This window comes from Thermobia domestica, chromosome 2, assembly GCF_964235325.1.
Source record: "Thermobia domestica chromosome 2, izTheDome1.hap1.1, whole genome shotgun sequence".
Taxonomy (NCBI): Eukaryota; Metazoa; Arthropoda; class Insecta; order Zygentoma; family Lepismatidae; genus Thermobia; species Thermobia domestica.
Window position 1 is genome coordinate 335975642 of NC_137455.1, and position 24524 is coordinate 336000165.

At 35.0% G+C, this 24524-nt stretch overlaps 1 protein-coding gene across 1 annotated transcript; it reads right to left on the reverse strand.

Annotated features, from left to right (window-relative positions):
- Positions 1–22034: 22034 nt before the first annotated feature.
- Positions 22035–23297, reverse strand: LOC145679544 (putative glutamate receptor). Its single transcript, XM_081750121.1, has one exon. The coding sequence runs from the start codon at positions 23295–23297 to the stop codon at positions 22035–22037; it is 1263 nt and encodes a 420-aa protein (XP_081606247.1).
- Between the last annotated feature and the right edge of the window lie 1227 nt (positions 23298–24524).

Here is a 24524-nt window from a genome sequence, read left to right on the forward strand (position 1 = left end):
TTGTAATATTATATGGTATAATTTTTTAGTCGCCAGAACTTTTCTGTTCCCTGAAAAAAGTAACAAAAAGTCACGTGCAAAAGCAACTGCTTCGAACTTTCAACTAGAATTTACCATAAGAAAGTTTTTTATTTCTTTCTCTTGTAGATTTTCACCCCTTTTGGCCTTTGGGACCGCTCATTGCCAAAACGTGCACACATGATCGCTATATGCATTCATGCTCTTAGGCAGAGTCAGAGATTTTGAAAAAGAAACCACTTTTTACTACTACTACTACTAATAATAATAATAATAATGATTATTATTATTATAATTATTATTATTATTATTATTATTATTATTACAATGGGGTTTACAACTAGAGTCCCATTTCTTTATCTTGCATGGGAGGGCCGCAAGTCTGCTACGCCACTGGTGTCACCTATTCTGTGTTTGTCTCTTTTTCGTTTCGTTTAGCTATTTGTTTTTGTGCCATTAGGCTTTTATATGAAACCTTTTTATTATATAACTTTTTCTTTTTATGAGTTTCTTTTTTTGGGTGGGGGGGAAAGAGAGAAATGCTTTCTTATATCTGTTTCTTACCATTCATGTTGTTTGAACTGCTTAAGTAAGTCATTTTGTAACTTTTGATGTCATCCAACTCCGTCACAATAATAAAATTGTTATACTTAACAATTTGTTTTTTCTCTTATTTTCAGTTTGCCACACTGATATATTTTTGAGGTTTAGTCCAACGCCTTTCGAATTTGCAACCAACCCAACGGCCGAGCTTTTTGGGTTGCCTGCTATTGCAGGAAAAGGAGAATTGCAGGTGGTAATGCACTTTTGGAGTCTTGTATACATGACCAAGACCAAGAGCAAGACCAGCCCAGTCTTGGTCTTAGTCTTGCATTTGTTCATCACTATATCGTACCGAACACACCTGATCAAACGTAAGATACTTTCGTACATGCAAATTATAGACTGACGAAGCGAACACTTTGAACGCTTTCAAAAGGCTTGCCGATTCCTGCGGAGAGTTATTTACGTTACTGACAACTAATTAAACCAACTAGGCACCTTTTGTAGCTGAATATTCATTGGCAACTATGTAACAGTTGCAAAAATCAAACTTTAGCTGAATAACTTATACTTGATTACCCCGAAATTTCTTGAACGGCTCGATCGGTCGTAAAGTCCCAGACAGATTGGTGGGCTCAAGCGTAACCACCTAATGGCGATAAATGCGTGCTTTACTCCGATTGGTCAGATTTTACATGTGATTGATATTGTAGCACAAAATTGTCCAATGATCGATTTCGGTTCCCAGGGACCGCTGAAATGAAGCACCAAAATACGTAAGAATGTAAACTTTGGTTGAACATTAAATAAAGCACCACTTGTTCTTAAGTGTAGATGTACCGTACTTAATTATAACTTTTTATTGATGCCAGAAATGCTGTTTCACACAAAATTAACTATCCAAATGGAGAAAACTGAAACGAATGTTTTAAGTACAAAGAAAATGTACTTAAAATATAATTTTAAATAAAATTTTGTTTGATGCCGTTGAAAGTTTTGAATTTATTACTTGTGTTATATTTATAATCTACATTGTGCATGAACAGATATATGGTACTGTATCAGATTTTCGTAGCTTCTAGAGAGTACCTCAGGCAACATCTAAAATTATTACTCCGTAAGGTAATTTGAGGATTATTCAAATTCAGAGATATGGAACTCTGGACTGGAAAGTGAGAATAACAGTGATGAGGCTGGTGTGTTGATTACACATCACCTAACTAAAACCTGTTAGAGCCATTCGTAGGCTGAATATCAAGAGTTTAGAAATGAAGTAAATTTCTAATTTTACCCTCATTTCTACGCTCTGGAGACTGCTGGAGGCGGAGGATTAATGAAAGTAAACGAGAATAAAAGAATTGAAAATGTGGAAAGGAAATTGGAGACTTTTGAGAGACTCTACGAGCACGATGTTGTTTGCCGCAAATTCACATCACCTCGGATGAACCAATGACCCCTCGGACCAGATATGAATATTCTATCGCCGTGCTCTAACGGTTGAAGGATTGATTCATGGTTTTAAATATCCCCTTTTATCACCAATACTATATCAGAAGGTCTACTGCAAGAAGGTATTCTGAACTATTTTATCTCGAGACAAGTACCCTTACTGGGAACTGAATCCAGAATACACTTAAAGAAAACTCGCGCTTTAGCGACTTGAGCCACTTGGCGGGAGCTGGAATGAAACCACTACTCACTAGAGCCAAAAGTAAGCGCTCTACCAGTGAGCCACGGTGAGGCCCCGAATATGACTTCGAAAGGCCGTATTTGCGTGTCTGTATCTAGTACTGTCTAGAATTGAAAATTTGGACAAAGACATTCACTTATAAATTCATTATACAAAGTAATTCTTCTTCTTCTTAAGTATTCTGCATTTCGGCAGGTCCTGGGACTAATGAGGATTTTCTTTTCAATATTAGATTTGGGCCTGGAAAAGTTTCTTCCACGTTTCTCGATCTTCAGCTTCCTCTTTTAACTCCCAATATTTTCTTCTATTTCTCAAATCATCGATAAGCTCTGTTCTTCCTATTCCTCGCTTTCCTTCTACGGTGGTGTGAAGAAGGCAATTTCTTCGCAAGATGTGTCCAATCCAATTGGCCTTCCTACGAAAGATGCTGGATAGAAGTGTCCTCTTCTCTCCTATCCGTTTTAAACATTTTCGTTTGTTGCTTTCTTTGTCCATTTTATCTTCTACATTTTTCTCCAACACCACATTTCGAAGCTCTCCAAATATTTCTTCTCTAACTTCCGTACTGTCCGTGTCTCTAAACCATACAGTCCGATACTTCATATATAGCATTTGATTAACTTCTTCTTAAGTTCAAGGGCCCGCGGTGGCTCAGTGGTAGAGCGTTCACCTCTCGTGCTTGGGGTCCCTGTCCGGTCTCAAGCCCCCGCTACGTGAACTTTTTGGTGGACAAACACCGTGTACGTGGGTTTCCTCGGGTTCTCCCGTTTCCTCCCAATTTCTTCATTCCACCATTTTATCCATTTGTCATAATCACCGTCTCCTTTAGCCTAACCGGCATAACCGTGGGACGTAAAACTAAAGATTTCATTACATTTCATTTTTTTCTTCTTAAGTTCAATATTGAGCCTGCTAGTTAGGAGTGATCTTTTCTTGTTGATTGTTTCCTTAGCCATGGCAATTTTTTACTTGATCCCTTTGGTGCAAAGTAATTACAACTACAATCACCCCAGGTTGTGTTGGCAAATGCGATACTTAAATACAGTGATCCCATACCGAGTTTCCAGTTGTTTCTGAGATACACATGGAAGAAATTAAATAAAGTTGTCCTGTCATATATCGCGAACAATGCCAGAAGAAACGCCAAATGAACTGCACCTTTGTTATGTGTCGTGGACACCTTAGTTTTCTTTCCCATGTCTTTATTGATTTCTAATAGCATGAGTGTTTCTTTCATCTAAGTAATATACTGTTTCATATTTCTCCTTTTAACACACAAATGCTATTTTGTCCATATCTGTAGTGCTTCGAAGTGCCCTGGATCTTCCTTTATAACTACAGCCAACTATAATAGTATTTGGATAGCACTTCGAAACCCTGCAATGCCTACTGAAAATGCTGCAAACGTAATTTCCTCCTTTCGACTCTGGACCCACTATATCTCGTAATTTCCATGGTTCATTATTATTATTAATTGAATTGTTAATTATCATTATTGTTCATTAACATTCATTATCATTATCACCTTCCCAAATCCTTTCCATTGTTGTTGTTGTTGTTGTTGTTGTTGTTAGATAGCTAGTATAAAATGGCCTCTGAACTGTATCTGGTTATTAAATAAATAAATAAACTGTGAGTGTATTTTAACTAGCGAATTGTTAATATTGAGTCAAGATACAAGAAAAGAACACAGGTCATTGTACTGACCAGGGCGTACTTCGAAATTTAGTTTGAGGGTGTCGAAAGCTTTTCGAGGAGTCCAAATTTAATATCAGGATAAATTATAAGAAAATTTGTAAAATTCCTCTAAATTACTAAAAGTACAGGCAAATCGGGAGGGGTACGGACGCCTGGATCCATCTCCTGCCTACGTACATTCGTAGTACTGACCACGCAACATTCTGTTGAACGTCATTATCTGGCGCAATAAACCCATTCATGAAATGGAGGCTACAATTATTATAGTAAATGTATGTATTAAAATATGAAACACCTGCGACTATGTAGTATATAGGTGGCTTGGTCGGTGTCAATAGAGTTCGTTTATTAAAATTGGATTGAGCAGTAACGAACAGATACGCTGATAATACATTTGAGTTTCTTTACTTCCATTCCAACCACAGACAGCCTCGAGTCTCTTCTGCTCACTTTTCACAAGGTCACGTGCTTGGAGAATCGATTCCGTTTGTACTCGGAAGTGAGTTCGGAGCTCCGTACTCGATTCCCTACTCTTGCTCTAATTCACTGGAATCGATTCCAAATAAGTTAGAACAGCACGCACAGTTAAATGCATGCATCACAGAACTCCACTTGCATGGCGACTGATGGACGATGAGAGTGACCTTCAGTTAGATTGCGTGTTGCAAAGGCCACGATTCGGTGCATAAAAACGACGGAAATGCATATACATATGAAAAGGAGAATATATAATGATACATAGTGCTATGAATAGAAAAGAGTTTGAGCAATGTAAAAAACTGCTTCTTAGTATACAAAGTATGGGAAATTAGTCCAGGCGTTACAAAATTATGGTGAAACATATGCCCTTATATACACATGTATCTATCTATCTTTATATATATATATATATATATATATATATATATATATATATATATATATATATATATATATATATATAAATAGGTTGTTAATGAATTATGCCGACAAACTTTAAGAGAAAAAGTTCATATGGACCTATGGCGAAAAGTGCATAGTTTCAGAGCTAGGGCTGTCCAAAATCTCGAGAAAGCCAAATTTCAAGAGGCCATCTTTCGAAGTCGAGAGACTGTGAATGGTGGTCTTTATCAGCGTAAAGGAAGTAACGCATACACAATCCAGAAAATGCATATTTCATTAATGTTCAATAAGTGTGCAGAGTATTCCCTGCAGGGTGAAATTCACAGGCATGTCATTAACCGTATTTTGAGATATGCTCTGACATTATGATTGGTCCAAAGTAGGCAAATGATAAGCCTTCACAGCAGTGAACGCGGAATTCTTTGGCGCGATATCGGAAGTGTTAAGGATCGTCACTAATACGGTCTCTCGTACTCGGAAAAACGCATGCTACGATGTTTTCTTTCACGCTTATAAGTGAAGAAAACCTTAAATATACCTTGGCCAAATACGTATCATCACACGTTATTCCGAACACAAAGAAACATGAAGGTGCCGGTTCCTAACATTTGCGCCTTCCCTCCAAAGCATTGGATGTCCATAATTGTCAAGGTTTATCTCGTGCCTACATTGGATCCTTCTTGAAATCAGGGTATATCTGAAAACTTTATTGAAAGTTACACCCTGTAGGGAATACCCTCTACACCTATTGACAATTGTTGAGATATGCACTTTTTGATTGTTTATGCGTGGCTTCCTTTACACCGATAAGAAGCACCATCCACAGTTTCTGAAATTCGAAATAGGGCCTATTGAAATTTAGCTTTTTAGTGACTTTGGACAGCCCTAGCTCTAAAATATGTAGTTTTCGCCATACATCCATATGCGTTTTTTTTTCTCTAAATTTGATGTGAGAGGAATCACTTCTTACAGTTTGTCGTGGATCCTTCTTGAAATCAGGGTATATCTGAAAACTTTATTGAAAGTTACACCCTGTAGGGAATACCCTCTACACCTATTGACAATTGTTGAGATATGCACTTTTTGATTGTTTATGCGTGGCTTCCTTTACACCGATAAGAAGCACCATCCACAGTTTCTGAAATTCGAAATAGGGCCTATTGAAATTTAGCTTTTTAGTGACTTTGGACAGCCCTAGCTCTAAAATATGTAGTTTTCGCCATACATCCATATGAGTTTTTTTTCTCTAAATTTGATGTGAGAGGAATCACTTCTTACAGTTTGTCGTGGATCCTTCTTGAAATCAGGGTATATCTGAAAACTTTATTGAAAGTTACACCCTGTAGGGAATACCCTCTACACCTATTGACAATTGTTGAGATATGCACTTTTTGATTGTTTATGCGTGGCTTCTTTTACACCGATAAGAAGCACCATCCACAGTTTCTGAAATTCGAAATAGGGCCTATTGAAATTTAGCTTTTTAGCGGCTTTGGGCAGCCCTAGCTCTAAAATATGTAGTTTTCGCCATACATCCATATGAGTTTTTTTCTCTAAATTTGATGTGAGAGGAATCACTTCTTACAGTTTGTCGATATATATATATATATATATATATATATATATATATATATATATATATATATATATGTGTGTGTGTGTGTGTGTGTGTGTGTGTGTGTGTAGGTGTGTGTGTGTGTGGTGTGGCCGTTGGTGAAATCCTTGCCCCACACTTAAACAATTAGAACAGAACATATGAAAATAGGGCGAAAATAGCATTATTTAAAAGTTATGTAATTCAGAACTTAAAAGTTATGTAATTGTTTATCATATTAGTTTCTTTTTCTTCGGGTGTCGAATTTCCTTCTCAAATTTCAGGCCAAAGTAAAAAATTCGAGAATTTTCGACTTTCGACTTTTCTTTTTTCCTTTCTTCTCTATAGCTTCCTTCGTTGCAGAGAGATCTCCTTAAGACTTGTCAGGTAGATACCTCGAATTGATACCTAATTGTTGTCATCAATTGGACCGGCCCGTGCGCAGTGTTGCTAGCTAGGAAAATTAAAATTTCCCTAAATTTGGGCAGAAAATTTCGAAATTTTCAAAATTTTTGTTTATAAATCTGTACCTATACGTCCGAGTGTAAGTCAACTTACGTTAGTCAAACATTAATCCTTACTGAACAAAACGCGCGTACAGATCGTTACAATAGGGTAATTACAGGGCGGACGAAAAATTCTTATTTAGGTTCCAACCCATGATTTTTCTAGTTTTTCCGTACTTTTCTGTTTAACAGAATTTATTTAAGCTTTGTTTCTTAAATATCGCCATGATATTTGTAAGATGTATTAGCCGTATACCAATGTTTATTTTAAGATAGTTTGCCTCTGCCTGGTAGCAGTGTTGCCAGCTACAGAAAATTTCCGATTTTAGGGAGATCCATTTCTGCCTCTATTATTTGTCTCTTGTTGGCTACATTCGAACAAGCGTAACACTTTTTGAAAGCTTCGTCCTTGTCTTACACAACGCACCATAAAAAAATCAGTAGAGTAATTAGGGGAACTTGAGGTTTATAACAAACCATGTTCTGTAAATGGTAAGAAAATGGTAAATTTCTGAGGTAGAATGAGATATATTTTTAAAATTTCATGCTCACTTTGTTAGATATTGCCATGATACTTGTAGGGAATATTATTGGGGTACAAAGGTTTATTTTCAGATAGTTTGTGTCTATCCCAAAGAAGTTAATTCCCGATTTTAGTTGAAAAATTCAGAAAATTTCCCTTTATTCACCTTTATTATTTCCCTTTTGCTGGCTACACTGAAACAAACGCACCACTACCTGAAAGCTTCCTCTTTGGTATATAAAAAACACCATAAAAATTTTCAATAGGGTAATTAGAAAAGCTCTAGCCTTGGCATATTTGTTGATTTTTGCTTCTGAGGCGTAAAAAGTGTCAAAATTTCATGTGTATGATAACAGAGATTTTTTTCTTTCTCTCTGTATTGCAGATACTATACCTTCACTGTACTTTGCCAACACACCAAAGAACGATTTTAGGTGACTTGGACCCATGTGGTAAAAGTAGTGCCAACTACCAAAAATCTTTAAGAAATTTAACCTTAAAAAATTTAACCTTACATTTCCCTCAATAATTTCCCCCTTTCGGCAACACTGCAATGTAACTTACACCAAAGAATAGCCACATACATCTTCTAAGGAACAAGGCTTTAACCATATCAATCGGTTAAATAGTTTGAGAGCAATAAGTCACTAACTGAAAATGTAGGAAAACGCCAAAAATGACCTGGGTCCGAAAGGGTTAATATGTCTTATAGTTTTCGAACTTGGCAGCCTCATAGTTACACTTTCCTCGGTTTCGGCATCGCATAACTTTGAAGAAACGTGTTTTCCGCCCAAGTTCATATGCTTTTCTTTAACGAAACATTAGAATACCACCTTTTTGTTCAGTGTTATTGCCAACAGTAAGTTTTCACAAATATCCAAATTTCGGAAGACTCTACAACAGTAATAAAGCAATTGTGATCAACGAGACTGTGTATATCTAAAGTACATTAGCGTCGGATACTATGACCATAATACGACACAGTTCGAATAAATAATAATAAAGTTACAAGAAATCGAAATTTTACTTTTTATATATATAAAGATAAGCTTTATTATGGGAAAGTGCTTAGTAAAGTATCATATCTAAGGAGTTAGATTGTTCCAATAGACCAAACAATCATAATGCCGTTTTCATTAATTTGGTAGTTCAAACCGCTCAGGAGTTAAAATTATTTACATGTATTTATAGGAAATGTTTAAAATGGTCGTTGATTTCTTTTGAATCTTTGTATGATATTACAAAGATGGTATTTGGTAGTTATACTAACAATTTCTTGTGGTTACAAGGTTTTAAGCAGTGTTGCAGACCTTATCTATGTATATCATATGGGTGGCGTGTTGTTTGCCACGGTGTTGTTTGCCACGACTCGATTTTGGTGTTGTTTGCCACGATTGTGTCACAGTATTTGCATTCCCATCTTATTAGATCTCATTATCGTGAAGATTCACACACACCTGGATAAAAAGGAAGGGTTACCAGGCACCTATGTTTGTGATCCTTTGTATCAAGTGGTAAGGGTTCTCGCCTTTGGGACAAAAGAGGTCTCATTAGACTCGCTGCTGATAGAGAGCATTAAGCACCAAACAAATGAACACAAAACATTATAATATCACAATAGCTTAGTAAATTGATATAATTGCATTTTCTCATTGATATAATTGGAGTTCTTAATATCACCTCATGTTACATAATGTTCTTTTTTTTTTTTGTTATGCTAAACGACTAAAGAACTGGATTTTATATATTTAAGAAAAATTAAAGAAATATTTCAGTTTTACGTCCTAAGGTTATGTTGTGTAAACTAAAGGATATGAAATTGAGAATGAATGAAAAATCGTGTATTGAAGAAAGTGAAGAAACAAGAACGCCGAGAAAACTCACGCACGGTGTTTGTCCACTACAAAGCATTCTGTTTTCTTATAGGAGCCGGCTAGGATTAAGAACCAAATATGATGTGAAGTTATAATTATGATCATCACTTTATTTGATGCTTCTGGGTGCATAAATTCTATTCTATAGTATGTTAAGTCTATATAAAGCCTGCTGCGGGATATTAGAAACGGGTTAGAAATAGCAGAAGAGCTATATGATATCAACTTAGAGCTTCATAAATTACATTTACGGACACCCTATCAAAGTATAAAACAGCTCTCTCAAGGGAGTGGAGTTTTAAAATTTCCATGTTGCACACCAACCTATAGTTGTGGTGAGAAAGAAGACGTGTTATAGCTGACTTTTGTAACTTTTCCTATTTGGGACCGCCTATTAAGTATGTATGATGAAAGGTGGCTCAGTGGTAAAGCATTCACCACTGATGCTTGGGGTCTCCGGTTAGATTCCAGCTCGTGCTAAGTGGGCTTTGCGTATTTCTCATTAGAAAATGAAATAAATCTTTCAGTCTTACGTCCATAGTTATGCCGGCTAGGCTAAAGCAGACGGTGATGATGAGAAATGAAGACAATGGTGGAATGAATAAAGTGAAAGGAAATGAAAGAACACCGAGAAAATTCACGTACACGGTGTTTATCAATCATGAAATCTACTTGGAGAGAGCTGCGATCGAACCCAGGACCCCCGCACACCAGAGTTAAAAGCTCTACCACTGAGCGACAGCATATATCTCAATAAAATTAGCCTATACAAACTCATTAAAACATAACTTAATAAGCGATCAAGTCGTGTCTAATGTCAAACGAGCAAAAACATAAATCCACTAAAATAGCTAACGGACAAACTCAGAGGATAAGAAATGGAATATTCAGATATAACTTAAATTTTGAGAATAAACTAAAATACTAATAAAATAAAATTTGGAAGAAATGTCTAACGAATACTCAAAACTATGGTTACAGAATAGAAGCAGTAACAGTGTTTGGGACCGTTTGTATTGTATGTATTCTGTTTATAATAGATCTGATTGTTATAATATGGTCATCTGGCAACCCTCAGTTTATGAGTAGATTTTCTATAAATCTTCACGATTATGAAATAAGTTAAATCAGAGAGAACAAATCCGTGGCAAACAACACCAAAATTGAGTCGTGGCAAACAACACCGTGTCAATCATAATATATTCTTTAAATTTTCGCAATATCAACTTACTGTAAAGGAATACTCAAAATCATCTATTTGCTTTTATGTGATAGTTACCTGAAAGCACTCTTTTCGAAATACAATCTTTTAAACAACGCTCAACTGTCAAACCCTTGTAACCGTTCCTATTCATTCGAAATTTACTTTATCATGTCCATGTACTAGTACCAGACACAAAAGTTCTTTGGGTGCACTTTTTAAAGGTAGTTTCAGTTTTGTTATTACTGTTGTAGAGGACCCCAAAATTTGAATATTCATTATACCCTAGAATCCTTAGTTTGCAATACTGAATAATAAATTTTGAATTGTAAGTTTTCATTCAACTTGTAGAATTGAAATACGTAATAACTTGACGTAGTGTCGAAGTCTTAAAACTTTCTATTGTGTTTGCAATACTGTTAATCTGGTAGGCCATTTATAGTGATTAAGGCAAATAAATAACACGGAAAAATAAACAGGATAATATTTTAATATCACTGTTATTTTACACACTTCCCTAAACTATATTCAGATTTGAAGAATAATATTTGTAACTGCAAGTTAATTGGAGAGGAACTAAAAGGAGATAAATGTAAATATTCAGAAATTTAATTAAGCATGCCTTGAACTTGTAGTGTACAGCAAATCAAAGGCTTGGAGAGAACTAATATGGTTGATATTATTATTATTATTACATATTGATTAAAATATATGCATCTCAAACTCAAAGGAAGCAATTGACCCCGGACTTCCCTAAATGACACACCTGCCCAATATAATACCACAAGAAGTAGGAAAAATTGCTTGTAAAGTTAAAAACAGGAAAGTGAAACGTGTTAAAGCAAAGAAGGAGTATGGGTTGGAGTCAAGCTCTGTGAAATCACAAACGTTTTTGACGATTATTATAGATTTTGATCAAAGAAACTCATCGGTGAAAAAAAAGAATTGCGATCCCAATTGCAATTCTTTGATACTTTCAGTTTCACTTGATAAAAATCACAATTCTTTAATACTTTCACTTACACTTGAGAAGCGTGTACCATTTAAAATATTTTTCATAATTATTATACTCATAGATCTCAATAAGAGGAGTACGGCAATACTAAAGAAAATGCTATCCTAGTATGGAAACTTGAGATATTTGAGTTGAGTTGATTTTGAGTTTAACGTCCCGTTCAGCAGTGAGCAGATATGAGACGCGGACCTACTGATTAACGTGGAACCCAAACCACGTGAGCTTTCGCCTTGAGATATTTGAATTTTGGGGGTACTTTCACTTGAGAACAGTCATGACATCAAAAATGTTTTTCACAGTGATTATAGCTCTCGATGAAAGGAACACAATGAAATAAAAGGAATTTCGATCCAAGTTTCGTCAAGGTCCGCCGCAATAACTGGAAATTCCCAAAAGTTATCGGGTAGAATTGGTAAGTGTGGTTATTGTAGAGTGTGATAGAATAAGGAACGTGAACAAATCATAGTGTTTATTTATGAATACTAGTGATAGTAAAAATGGATTTATTTTGCTATGGCGGACATTATGGCCTAAGGTTACCTCTTTCTGGAGGAAGTTGGTCTATATTGAGAAAATGTCGAATATCTTACCGGGTTGTCATTTAACAGTGTTTACTTTTGTGCAGTTATATACCAACAACAAGGAAAATCTGATGAAATTTTATGAGACGAATGTTTATGAAAAACGTTTGTGATGCCAAACCGCTTCACCCCAACCAGAATCTGTATGTTCTTAGAAAACATCTGTACAAGTAAAAATATGCACTGTCATAAATATATGTGTAAGGACTATCCTTGAGTTTAATATAAAGCTTAAAACAAATATCGAAATTGTTACAAAACATGCAGCATTTTTGTCTTGAGAAAGTACTTCATTTAAAGGTACAAATAAAATTGAAGGGTTGGATGCCAGAACCAGGTAGGTCCGTCTTTTAGCAAATTTGACATTTTCACGTGTTCCAGTAGAAGAAAAACACTCTGAACACTGTGCAAGAATCATGTGGATCCAATGATTATACATTGTTATAATGCAAAGGAGATACCTACATACAGTGTCAATGGTGAAGTTAGAGCTAGAAGCAGGCAGCTTCGAAAAAAAATTTTAAAAGTGGACTTACCTGATTCTTGCATTCAACCCTTTCAGTTCTTCCTCAGAATTACATTCATGTTTATACGACATAATACCTGATGTCCACCTATCAATGTACAGTACATAAAAACATTTCAACTAACAGAGTACTTTATTATCAAAATTGTTACAAAACAGAATATTTTTGTCTTGAGAATGTATTCCATTTAATGGTACAAATAACATTCTTCCTCAAAATTGCATTCATATTTATATGACATAATACCTGATGTTCACTTATCAATGAATGGTACATAAAAACTTTTCAATTAAAAGAGTACTTTATTAATACATTTCTAGTTCAATGAAGAGCCTAATGGTAAAAGGTGACGACCCAAGTTTTACAACCGAAGAAATTTAAAATTTATATCTTAAAAGATGTTTGTGCATCGAATGTAATTTGCTGTTGTTAATACCAAACTATCACCACATATTATTTCCTCTTGACGCAATGTGAAACAATAAAATGCTAGCGAATGCACATGTAGGATCGTATTCTCAAATCAGGTATTATTGAGTTTGTTTGTTTTTACCTTTCTCCCTTCAACTCTTATTTTAAAAGGTTTACGTGTTTTGCATGTACTAGAGTAAATAATTAGCTACTGATATGTGTACGTAGTATTATAAGTCCATACTACTTAAAAATAAATACTACTTATAAGTCCATAAAAATAAATTATAAGCTCAACCTGAGATGTTGTTTCTTAAAGCACTAGTTTAATTAGGAATGTTTATAATTTACAAGTACATCCTCAGAAATAAATTGAGACTTCTAATGCTTGACATAAAATGTTACCTTCCTTTTATATGAGAACTATATAAAAGGAAGGTCGACAGAAGATGATATATTCTATAATCATACCAACGTTCCATAAAACTTTAGTTCCTCATTGACAATACATTTATTATCGTTGATTTCTAAGACGGTACACCTAATATCAGAAATTATTTCTTATAAAATAAGGTATTTTAGATTACATTCTATGAGTTTATGGAAAACGTAATTAATTTTACTTTAATCATTTAAGTAAACTACATCCATAAATCTTGTCCAAGTTATACATTCAATTTATAAAACAATGCAGTATTTCAATGTGAATGCTCGTATAAGAATATCGTTATATTGAGTGTTATAAATTGTGAGCTGTTTCAATGAAAAAAAAAGTTATTTGGCTTATTGTTCACAAAATCACCAAAATATATCTTCGTTCACGACATAGGCGAAATAAAATGCCAAACACGCTAATAATCTAAGTTCTTTCTTTCCAGAGAACGTAGGATCTCTGTCTGATAAGCATGATGAGAGGTTTTATCAATCAACTCAGATCGTGGAGCAAAGATAGAAACGAAAATCTGGTGTTAATGCTCACTGATTATTGTTGGAATTTCACATCACAGAAGAGGAAAGCTCCATAGGTATTTATTCATTTTTGGCCTTTTCAACATGCATCAATGTATGTTTATCTCTTTGTCACTTGATTGTCACTTGTTCGGTTAGCAATGCATTGGTTAGAATGCATTTCGAAACAACACCGGCATCTTTTGACAGATGATTTCTGACATTAATATAAGACAAAAAGTATAGACCAACCTGGGTGCACAAATTCTTCCTTTCGGAGTTACAGGCTGCCGGAAACATGAAAAAATGAACTTTGAAAATCCATAGCTCCAAAACTATTTAACTTACCGTAGTCGGGTCAAGACCTCACTTAGGAGCTAATATGTGCACTATAAAAAAATATTTGTTTCACAAAATCCTACGATACGCACTCAACAATTTTTATACAGGGAGTTTTTCTAAAAGCATATAATTTGAAGTACTTACCAACTACCTCTACAACAATGTTGTGGAAGTACCTCAGGATTGCGAAACTTGGATATTTGAATAGGGCACTTACTAGTTCTAAATCAAGTCTTGACCCAACTACGGTAGGTCCCATAGTTTTGGGGCTGTGGACCTCTAAAGTTAATTCTTTTTCATGTTTTCGGCACCCTGTAACTCCGTAAGGAAGTATTTATGCACCTAGGTTGATATATACTTTTTGTCTTATACTAGTGTCAGGAATCACCTGCCAAAAGTTGTCGGTGTTGTTTTGAAACACTGTATATATATAGGGTGTTAACGAACTATATCGACAAACTGTAAGAGGTGATTCCTCACATCACAAAAAGATAAAATGCTCAGATGGACCTATGGAGAAAAGTACATATTTTCACAGCTAGAGCTATCCAAAAACGCGAAAAAGCTAAATTTCAATAGGCCCTATTTCGAATTCCAGAAACTGTGAATGGTGGTTCTAATCTGCGTAAAGGAAGCCACGCATAAACAATCCAAAAGTGCATATTTCGTCAATTGTCAATAGATGTAGACGGTATTCCCTACAGGGTGTAATTCTCAGAAATGCTTTCAATAGGGTTTTGAGATATTCACTGATGCACGAATTTAAAAATGCACGAAATTAACGGTTAAAATCAAATATAGAACCGTTAACAGAACTAATTCTGTAACTGGTTTTCTCCATTCATTTTGCTTCCTTTATTTTCACAATTACTGAATTTCTTCACTGGAGATTATCTTTCATTTAGCAGCATCCAATTGGAGCTCAGCCTTGTAAATGAAACATTTAAGAAGTTGTAAATGGCGAGTGGGAGACTCGTACTCGGATCACAGGTTTAGAAAACCATAATGCTAACCACTCACCTAAAGCGTTACTTATTGTCGCGACTAAATACAGGGCTTTTTCTGTTCGCTGAAAACAGTGGCTTATTAATAGTCAAATTCAAAACACAGGAATATGTAATTGAGAACTCGGAGGATATTATAACACTGTATTCATTAAATTATTAACATTTCATATTTTAAAAAACAAAGTACAAAACTCCTTTATTTTGAATGAAATACGGAGCGTATACTATACTCGTAAACAAACTAAAGACGAATCAATTACTGCGTAGTAATTGGTTCAGTGGTCAAGGCGCGTGACCAATAATCTGAAGGTAATCAATTCTTATCCACGAACGGCCAGTACAATTTTTACTTTCGAATTTTCGGGGGCGATTGATCAGCGATGACACATGTTCTATTATCTTCAGATATTTGAATATTCGGATGTTTCAATACTTGAACTATTAAATCGTTAGGAATAACAAAAGTATTAATAATAATAAACTAATAATAATTATTATTATCTAATAGAAGAAGAGCTTATTATCACTCAGGGCATAACATTACAACCAGAAACGTGATATTCGGCTCTGTTTTGTGTTGTCCACGAGAAGAGGGATTTCTCATCTCGTTTCTAAAACAAAAGAAAGAAAATTGAGACGAGAATTAACATTGTACATTCGAGACGGGATAAGGTTAACTCAAATTATCGTCTCGCTTTGGAGATGACAATTGAGACGAGACGAAAAGTATCGTTAACAATTCTCGTTTTATCTCGATTCTCGAAATAGTGTATGTCCATTCTTTAAGTAAAAATTGCTTTCTAGACTGAATCTTATACGCTATTTTGTTACTTTATATTTCGAGATCATAGAATTTATTATGGTCTGTGTAGGTATTTTTGTAGCAAAGCTTTTATAACTACTTCTGCATATGCTAAAAGTTAGTTTATTATATGTCTTACTGTTCAATGATATTCAGTTATTTTTATTGCAGGTATTTTCCTTAAAACGTACAGTAAAATACTTTCTACATGAAACCATAGTGGAACGCTTTCGTTTAAATTTTCGTAGTTGAAAAGGTGTATCCTGGAGGTCCGGACAAACTACCGAAATCCGGACTTATTTGTAAGTTTTGTCTAATTTTAGGGCAACTTTAAAAATGTTAATACAATTATTATTATTATTATTATTATTATTATTATTATTATTATTATTATTATTATTATTATTATTATTATTATTATTATTATTATTATTATTACTGAAGATTTAAGATCTCAATATTGCAATGTAAAGAAGCATACTGAAGTTGATAGGATAGAAAAAGAAAGGAAAAGATATACTTTCGAATGATTTGTGTCCGAAAGTAAACGTGGAGGCAAAAAGAAGGTGCCAGCTCCTGAATAATATTAATATCGAAACTTCGGATGCTTAAATAGAAACTTAATACAATTTGTCTTCATCACGATACATAGTAAGACATTTTCTTTGGATAAGACTTTGGATTATGTTTGCGTTATGTTGATATTTTAACAAAATATGTATACGAATATAAAAAACAATAGTTCCCATTTACAAAGTTTGGTTGAATGGGTATATGGAACGTGTTGGAAATAGCGAACGAAAATATTATTATTTCTAGCAGTAGGAGTAATAGTGGAAGACGTTCGGAATAATTGCTAGGAAACAATATCGTTTCAGACACATTTATGACCCATACTACGCCCTAAGCATGATACTTAGGCATTCATGAATTGTTTGCTAACCACGTTACGTTCCCCTATAGTACTTATCAGACAGACATGTGACGTCATATTGCTAGTACAGTATTTCCTCTGCGAAGAAAACCGTTTCCACTCTAAATTGTAAGACCGAAAGAAATTTAGTATTTTACATTTTATTACATACCAAAAGTATGAATATTGTAGTTTGGTGAAAACAACTTACCGCATTGGGAATCGTACCCGACATCCCTGCATTACGAAACGAATGCTCACGCTACTACGGTAAGACTGCTCTGCTAAGTAAGAGTCAAAAAACATTCGTGTATGTAGCAAATTGCACACGTTTACGATAACGACGAAACACACTATTTTTGGTCATGATAAAGTACTATAGTCGAGAGACTTTAAATTTAAATTAGAAAACAAAAATAGACATACAAACACGCAAGGACATGCGGGAGAAACTGGTTTTGAGAGTAACTCAGCCCCTTAAGAGTCTTCATCCCGGCGAAATTAAAATACTGCTAATTTTACAGTAATTATGTGATATCTTCAAAAAGATAAAAGATAATTGAAATATGGAACAAGAGCGCCCTTGACAATATTATTTTGCGTGCGGTACCGTTATCACAAGTCACCTAGTGGCTTTCCGTTTTCAGCTTTTTAGAAACACAAAAATAAATGCTGATTTTCAAAATGGCTCGAAATCGAAAGCAGATAAGTGAGTCGAGATAACGGTTTCTCATGTAAAATAATATTGTCTAGGGCGCTCTTGTTCCACATTTTGATTATATTTTATCTATTTGAAGATGTCACATAATTTATGTAAAATTAGCGGTATTTTAATTTCGCCAGATGAAGACTCTTAACTAGCATCCGAAGCCTCACACCTTTTTCTTATCTGATTCACCGAAAGTGTCTCCGTAACTTGTTTCTATTATACTTAGTAATACTTGTTTTACAGTTATTTTCAGTAACCTTGAACGACAGGGACACGAACACAGATACATCGAGGACATACAATTTCAAAGGATCGCCCACCATGGAATCGAACACGGGACCGCGACCACTGAACTATCTGAGTCAGTGATGACGTGAGTCAATTAACAACTTGACCCACCACCCATCGTGACCCACGACCCAGCACGACCTACCGCTCACCGTGACCCACTCTGACCCACCACCCAACATGACCGACTCTCACGCACCACGACCCACCACCAACCGTGACCCACTCTGACCCACCACCAACCGTGATCCACTCTGACCCACCGCCCATCGACTCGCCACCCACAAAAATACATCGTCATCAACTCTGACACATGATCCACGCCCTCTTCCTTACTGACTAAAGAGTTCATACTTATAATAAAATCATGTTAAATTCCAACTAATCAGAGTTGGAATTTGAGTTTGAATTGAGTTATTTTTCAAACCAATCCACTTTCAATTTTGCATATATAGAAAGTGCTAGCCCTATCATAAAGAAGAAATTTAAAATGTTCTATGTGACGTTCTGTTCATTTTCAATAAAGAGTTAATCTACTGAACTTCATCCCAGTGAGTTTAACGGCTTGCGAGATACTCAATTTTTCGCAAAAAAAAAAAAAAAAACGGATCCCCACTATCCCCAATTATACTATTATAATGAAAGTGATATGATAACCTCCCACTTTGGATTAAGGCCTAACTATATACCAAAAGTCATTTCATTTGACTTTGCAATTTGGCCATGATGATCAGGCACACATAGTTACATCCATTATATATATATATATATATTGATTAAAAAATGTTTCAGTAGTTAGCTCCTCTGAAAACTTACAGGCTGTGTGTCTTGAAAGCAAAGTAGTAGTATAAATCCTATTGCCATTATTGCAGTTACAAATATCAGTATTCAGAAGATGCCTACAGATGTTTTGTCACTTAGAGATACTCACCTGAGGTAAGTAAACAGAAAAAAATGAAAAAGGAGAGATAATGGAGGCCTTGAAAGTAAAACGTAGATAAATTCACCAGTGTTCAGAAGGATATTTTTAAATTACGCTCCACCCTCCTCATAGGAGCTAAACACTCGGTTCTGGTTAGTTATCCGTTTCTCGGCACGTAGCAGAAATATAGCAGATATCCTGGCGCTGTTACTGGCGGTCTTCATGGTCGAGTGTACTAGCGCACTGGGTTAGTAATTATAATTGCTTTTGGTGAAGGTTCAAACCTGGGCCAAGGATTTTTTTTATTTTTATATTTTATTTTTTAAATTTTCATAACACTTTTTCATTAAAATAAGATGAATAATACTCAAAAAAGTGATTTACTTACGTTACGCGTGCAGTTTTGCTATACAAATCCATAGTATAGGCTGTAGTAGTAGTAGTAGTAGTAGAAGTAGTAGTAGTAGTAGTAGTAGTAGTAGTAGTAGTAGTAATAGTGGTAGTAGTGGTGGTTGTAGTAGGAACGGGTTAGAAACCCCGCAGGGCTCGTTTTGTTCCACCTTGACTGCCATGATATTAATTTAACCTCAGCTGCTTCTTCAATTTTCTTCTTTTTTCCAACAATTTGACAATTTTCTTCTGTTACTATAATACACATTACCTACACCAGAAATCTTGGACTTATTTCCCTATGTAATCGCAAACTGCAAAAAATCAGAAACGTGTATTTAGTTCCTATGGTAGGGTCGAGGGCGAAAAGAATATATTGTTCAGAAGATACTGTCTACAGTGCAGTAAGTATATTGCGTCGGTAGATCATAGTGTCATGGTGGATTGTGGGTCGCAGTGGGCCACATGCTATAGACCAACGACCCATTGGGCCACTCAGAAAACTCGACACACTTGACCCACTCCAACTTTGATCTGATGATGGAATAATTGGTTCGTTCCCAAGGCAAGTTAGTTTGAGGTGGACAATATCGTACTCGTATGTTTTCTAGGGATCCTCCAATTTCCTCCTACTTTCTCCTTCCACTAATTCGTCCATCATAATTCATTTGATTTAATCATTGTCTTCCTTAACCTAACAGGCATAATCGTGGAACATTAAACGCAAAGATCACGAAATATCGAAAGTGTTAATAAGAGTATGTCAGAAGTGCCTAAAGGACATAAAGAGTTGCAACGAAACTTTCTGTGGGGACAATACTCAAAAAATAAAGGAATACGTGTTTTTTACTTTTTGCGGAAAAGTCGGTTTTGTGGGGAAAACACCTAAAAGTTTGAAATTTGACACCCGGAAATCAAAAAGGGACCGAAGTGAACGAAACTGTGCACAGATATTCTAGACCCGAAATAAGGGAATATGTGTTTCATATTTTCCTGGAAAAGCGGTTGGTTGGGCACGGACTCCGCAAAACCTTTGATTATCAAATATCAAAATTGCTAATAACAGTATGTCAAAAGTTCCTAAAGGTCATGAAGAGTTGCAACGAAACATGGTATAGAGCCAATACGCAAACAGGAAACCAATATTTGTTTCTTTTCGTTTTTTGTGGAAAAACTGTTTTAGAGTGAAAAAGCCCCCACCAAAAATTGTGAAAGTTGACGCCCTAAAGGCATGAAGAAGTGGACTGAAGTGAATGTAATTGTGCACAGATATTGTATACGTAAAATGAGAGAATGTGTGTTTCGTATTTTCCTTAAAAACAGTTGGGTGGGGCGCAAACCATTCGAAACCCTTAATTACGAATTAGCAAAAGGGCTAATAAGTATACGTCAGAAGTGTCTAAAGGATGTGGAGAATTGCAACGAAACTTTTGTAGGGGCAATACGAAAAAGTAAGCGAACATGTACTTTTATTTTGTTTGGAGAAGTAGTGTTGGGGCCAAGGCCTCGTCCGAAAAAAGCAAGTGTTATCGTAGAAGTGCAGCAAGGAGTAGATCGAAGCGAATGAAATCGTGTGTACATATTGTATATGTAAAATTAATGCAATTAGTGTTTTCCAATTGTCCCCATCCGATTTGCTTCAAATTTGGCACATCAAAAGTGAACAGAAAATAAATCGACACGTGTTTTTCTTTATGTGGGAATTGTTCATTTGTCTGTCTGTTTGTACCACGCTAGAGTGCGCAATGTTCAGTCTTTGAACTTTTTTTTACAGTTTGTCGAATCATTTTTTACAGTTTGTCGGTATATGTATATATAGGTTGTTTCATACAGATGAATTTTTACTGGTTTTCATTTTTCTAGTTTATTTTTCGTGCAAAATTGCAAGCCGTACTAGGTTACAAATATTGTTATATACTCCAATTTGGATATACAAATATTGTTATATATATCCTCATGTGCTCTGAGAGCTCTAAATGGTTAAGCGGTTAGCGTACGCGCCTTTGGCTTTGGAGATCCGGGTTCGATTCCCGGCGGGAGCACATGTGGTTCGGATTCTACGTTAATCAGTAGGTCCATATAGCCATCGTGCTGACCTGGACGGAGCTCATATAGCTTCCTTTAAGCTCAAATCAAATCAAATCAAAAAACAAATATGCTCCGTACGTGATTTCTTTTTAAATCTAGTTTCTAATGTACTTTAAAATAGCGATTTTATTCAAAGTCTTATTTCATAAATATGAAGTGTCCTTCAAAATTTCGTATCAGAATTTCTGGAAATACAGATCTCTTTCAACATATCTGACTTCGTATTAGTAATTAGGTGGTCAAAAACTATAAGGAACACCTACTTTCGCCCAGAAAAGAGAAAAAAATTAAAATTGGTAGGACAGAGTTACGTAGATAATGTAAATGGTATGTAACTACAAGTTATTGTATAATTTTTAACTGTTATCGCATGAATTTCCATAGCAACAGAACATCATTGCTAAAAGGAAAGCTTACTACGATACATCATTAGGTCAAAGTTATTAATTTGTAAATTTTGGTTCGAAATATTACATTCAATTCGATTTTAATAATTTATAAATTAATCAAAGTGTAGTTCTTTCGAATATAACTTTAATGTGAACCATAAATTTTCTCAAAATCATTTTTTCTTACATCTTTCATGATAAGTCTTTAGTAATATTTCAAGAGCAAATATCAAGAGTCCACCTCCGTAACCAATTCCAATAATAAAGAAACAAAATATTATTTTGTCCAGCGATATTGATTCCACTCCAGTACCACAGGGATTTTCACATTTGCTGTTGTCCCTAGATTGTTTCACAACTTCCATCATCCATTTCTCGATCAATCCAGCCTGCTTCATCCGTCTAATAAGAGTGTTGAAACGATAAATAAAGGGGGAATCTTTGGCTAAAGCAATAGCTTGAGGACGGGTATCAACGTTCTCTTTCATCATGTGAAACTCTGGGGTACAACTTAAACATTTATTATTTTTGTATGCAAAATACAACAAAATGTTGTCCAAACAGATAACTGACGTATTTCCATATCTTATCAAGTATTTTACTGCATTTTCAAAATTCGCATCTATGATAAATCTTTCATGAAGGGTCCACAACACTTTATTAGATCTATTATTAAATATCATTTTATGAGCTCTATGGCCTCTGATTTCCAGTTGAGAATCTGCAAGTTCTTGAAGAGTATTGATGTCTGAATATCGTTTCGGAACAGTTAAAATGCTCACAATGCCTCCTTGATATACGGAAGTAAAGATTAGGGCACAATATACCCAAACAAAGAATAGAATTCTTACTGCGTGACTCTTCGGCTGAATCACCGACACCTGTAAAAGAATAGACCATACATAACAAAACATTGTACACAATCCTTCCTGAATATGAGGTTTAGAAAATCTAGACACTGGCAGTACTAGTAGAAGGAAAACTATCACATAAAAAGAGCTGATAATGCTGTACCATACTTCTGCTCTGAAGAATAATAATAAAGCCAACCAAGATGGTAGAACTTTCGCCTTAGGTATCAAAATAGTTGATCTTGTTATAAAAACAGTATCTGAAAATTCAATCGCCTGATATCTTTCAAGGAGTGGTGCTAAAGTTATTCCTGCCATGTCCGCTTCCTTTCTTACAAGATTTCCTATCATATATAACCAAGTACCATTTTTTGCTTTGTATCCAACTTCATAGGGTCCATGTGTTATAACACGTTTATTTTCATAGTTCATGTACTTTTTCAGTTCTTCGAAAACTGTCACAATGAAACCCCTTGATGTGTAGTTACCAGTAGCATCAACTTTTCTGGATGACAAAATTGGAAGAACATCACCTTCCATATTAGTTGTTGTCAACACATAATTATGAAGATCAATTATTTTCATTCTTGAATAACCTTTTTGAATTATGTTAGTATTTTCCGTTATTTGATCTAACGTTACATTTCTTTTATACGTTGTGTTCGAGAAAGGATTGTATGACCATACGGAGAAACTTGGTTTGGATATATTGTTACAAGATGAATTCTTTAACGTTGAAATGTCTACCGAAATCACAGCAATATAAAGAACTTTTTCTTTCCAAAATTCTAAGAACAGAGAACTAATGTCTGTTTCAGCTCTCGTCCTTGATACGTAAATAATAAGATAATTAGCTCGGTTATTCCAGTAATACTTACTTGCAGAATATTTTAACATATGCCTAAGGGTCTTCTCACTTTTTGTGATTATAAATATAACGTCCTTGTCCCGAATTATTGATTTTTTCACTGAAACGTTAGAGGAATATGCAGTATTCTTATTTAGATGTACTATCAGCATCGGAGGTGTTTCTTTCTTGATGATATGATAAAGGTGGAGTTCAGTATGATATTCATCTAGACTATATAACAAGGCAACAGTACTTGCATCATGGAACAATTTAGTGTACAAACGCCATACCGAATGTGCCAACTGAACTTCACATGACTCGTGTGTTGTAATAACAGTATTTGTTATAATTTTTGCTGTGTTTCTTAAGAAGAAATATATCAATAGAAAACTTACAAGGATTTTCCTATTTTTAAAAAATCTCATCCTAGCTGTTGTTTATTTTATATTTACACTAAGGATATATCCCTGGCTTGTTACCGTACAAAAGTCTACCCCCTAACTGAAACTGCTTTGAGCAGCTCATATCAGCGGAAAGTTACTGGTATTCTACGGAGAGCGATCCTCTAAGTTATCGTCGCTTTGAAAAGCTCACATCAGCGACAAGTTCCTGGCATCCTATAGAAGGAGACCCAAAATTATCATTCCTTTGAACGATTTACATTAACAACTACGTGCTCAGAAGGACGAGCACTTCATTCTGCCTCTATGATTACCTATTAAATCAATTCTTGTACGAATAAAAGTCTACAATTAGCACAGTTGAAAACCGCATTCATTAGTAGGCTGTTTATAACAAGAAACTTTTGAATAATAATTTATATAATAATTTCTATCGTTTTTAAAAAAATATATATATTTTTTAGTTTTGTAGAAACTCCTTATATTTTAAAGTTTTTAAATGTAATTTTTCCTACCTTCAGATTATTTGTGATTATATTCATATGATAGTAAGTTTTCACT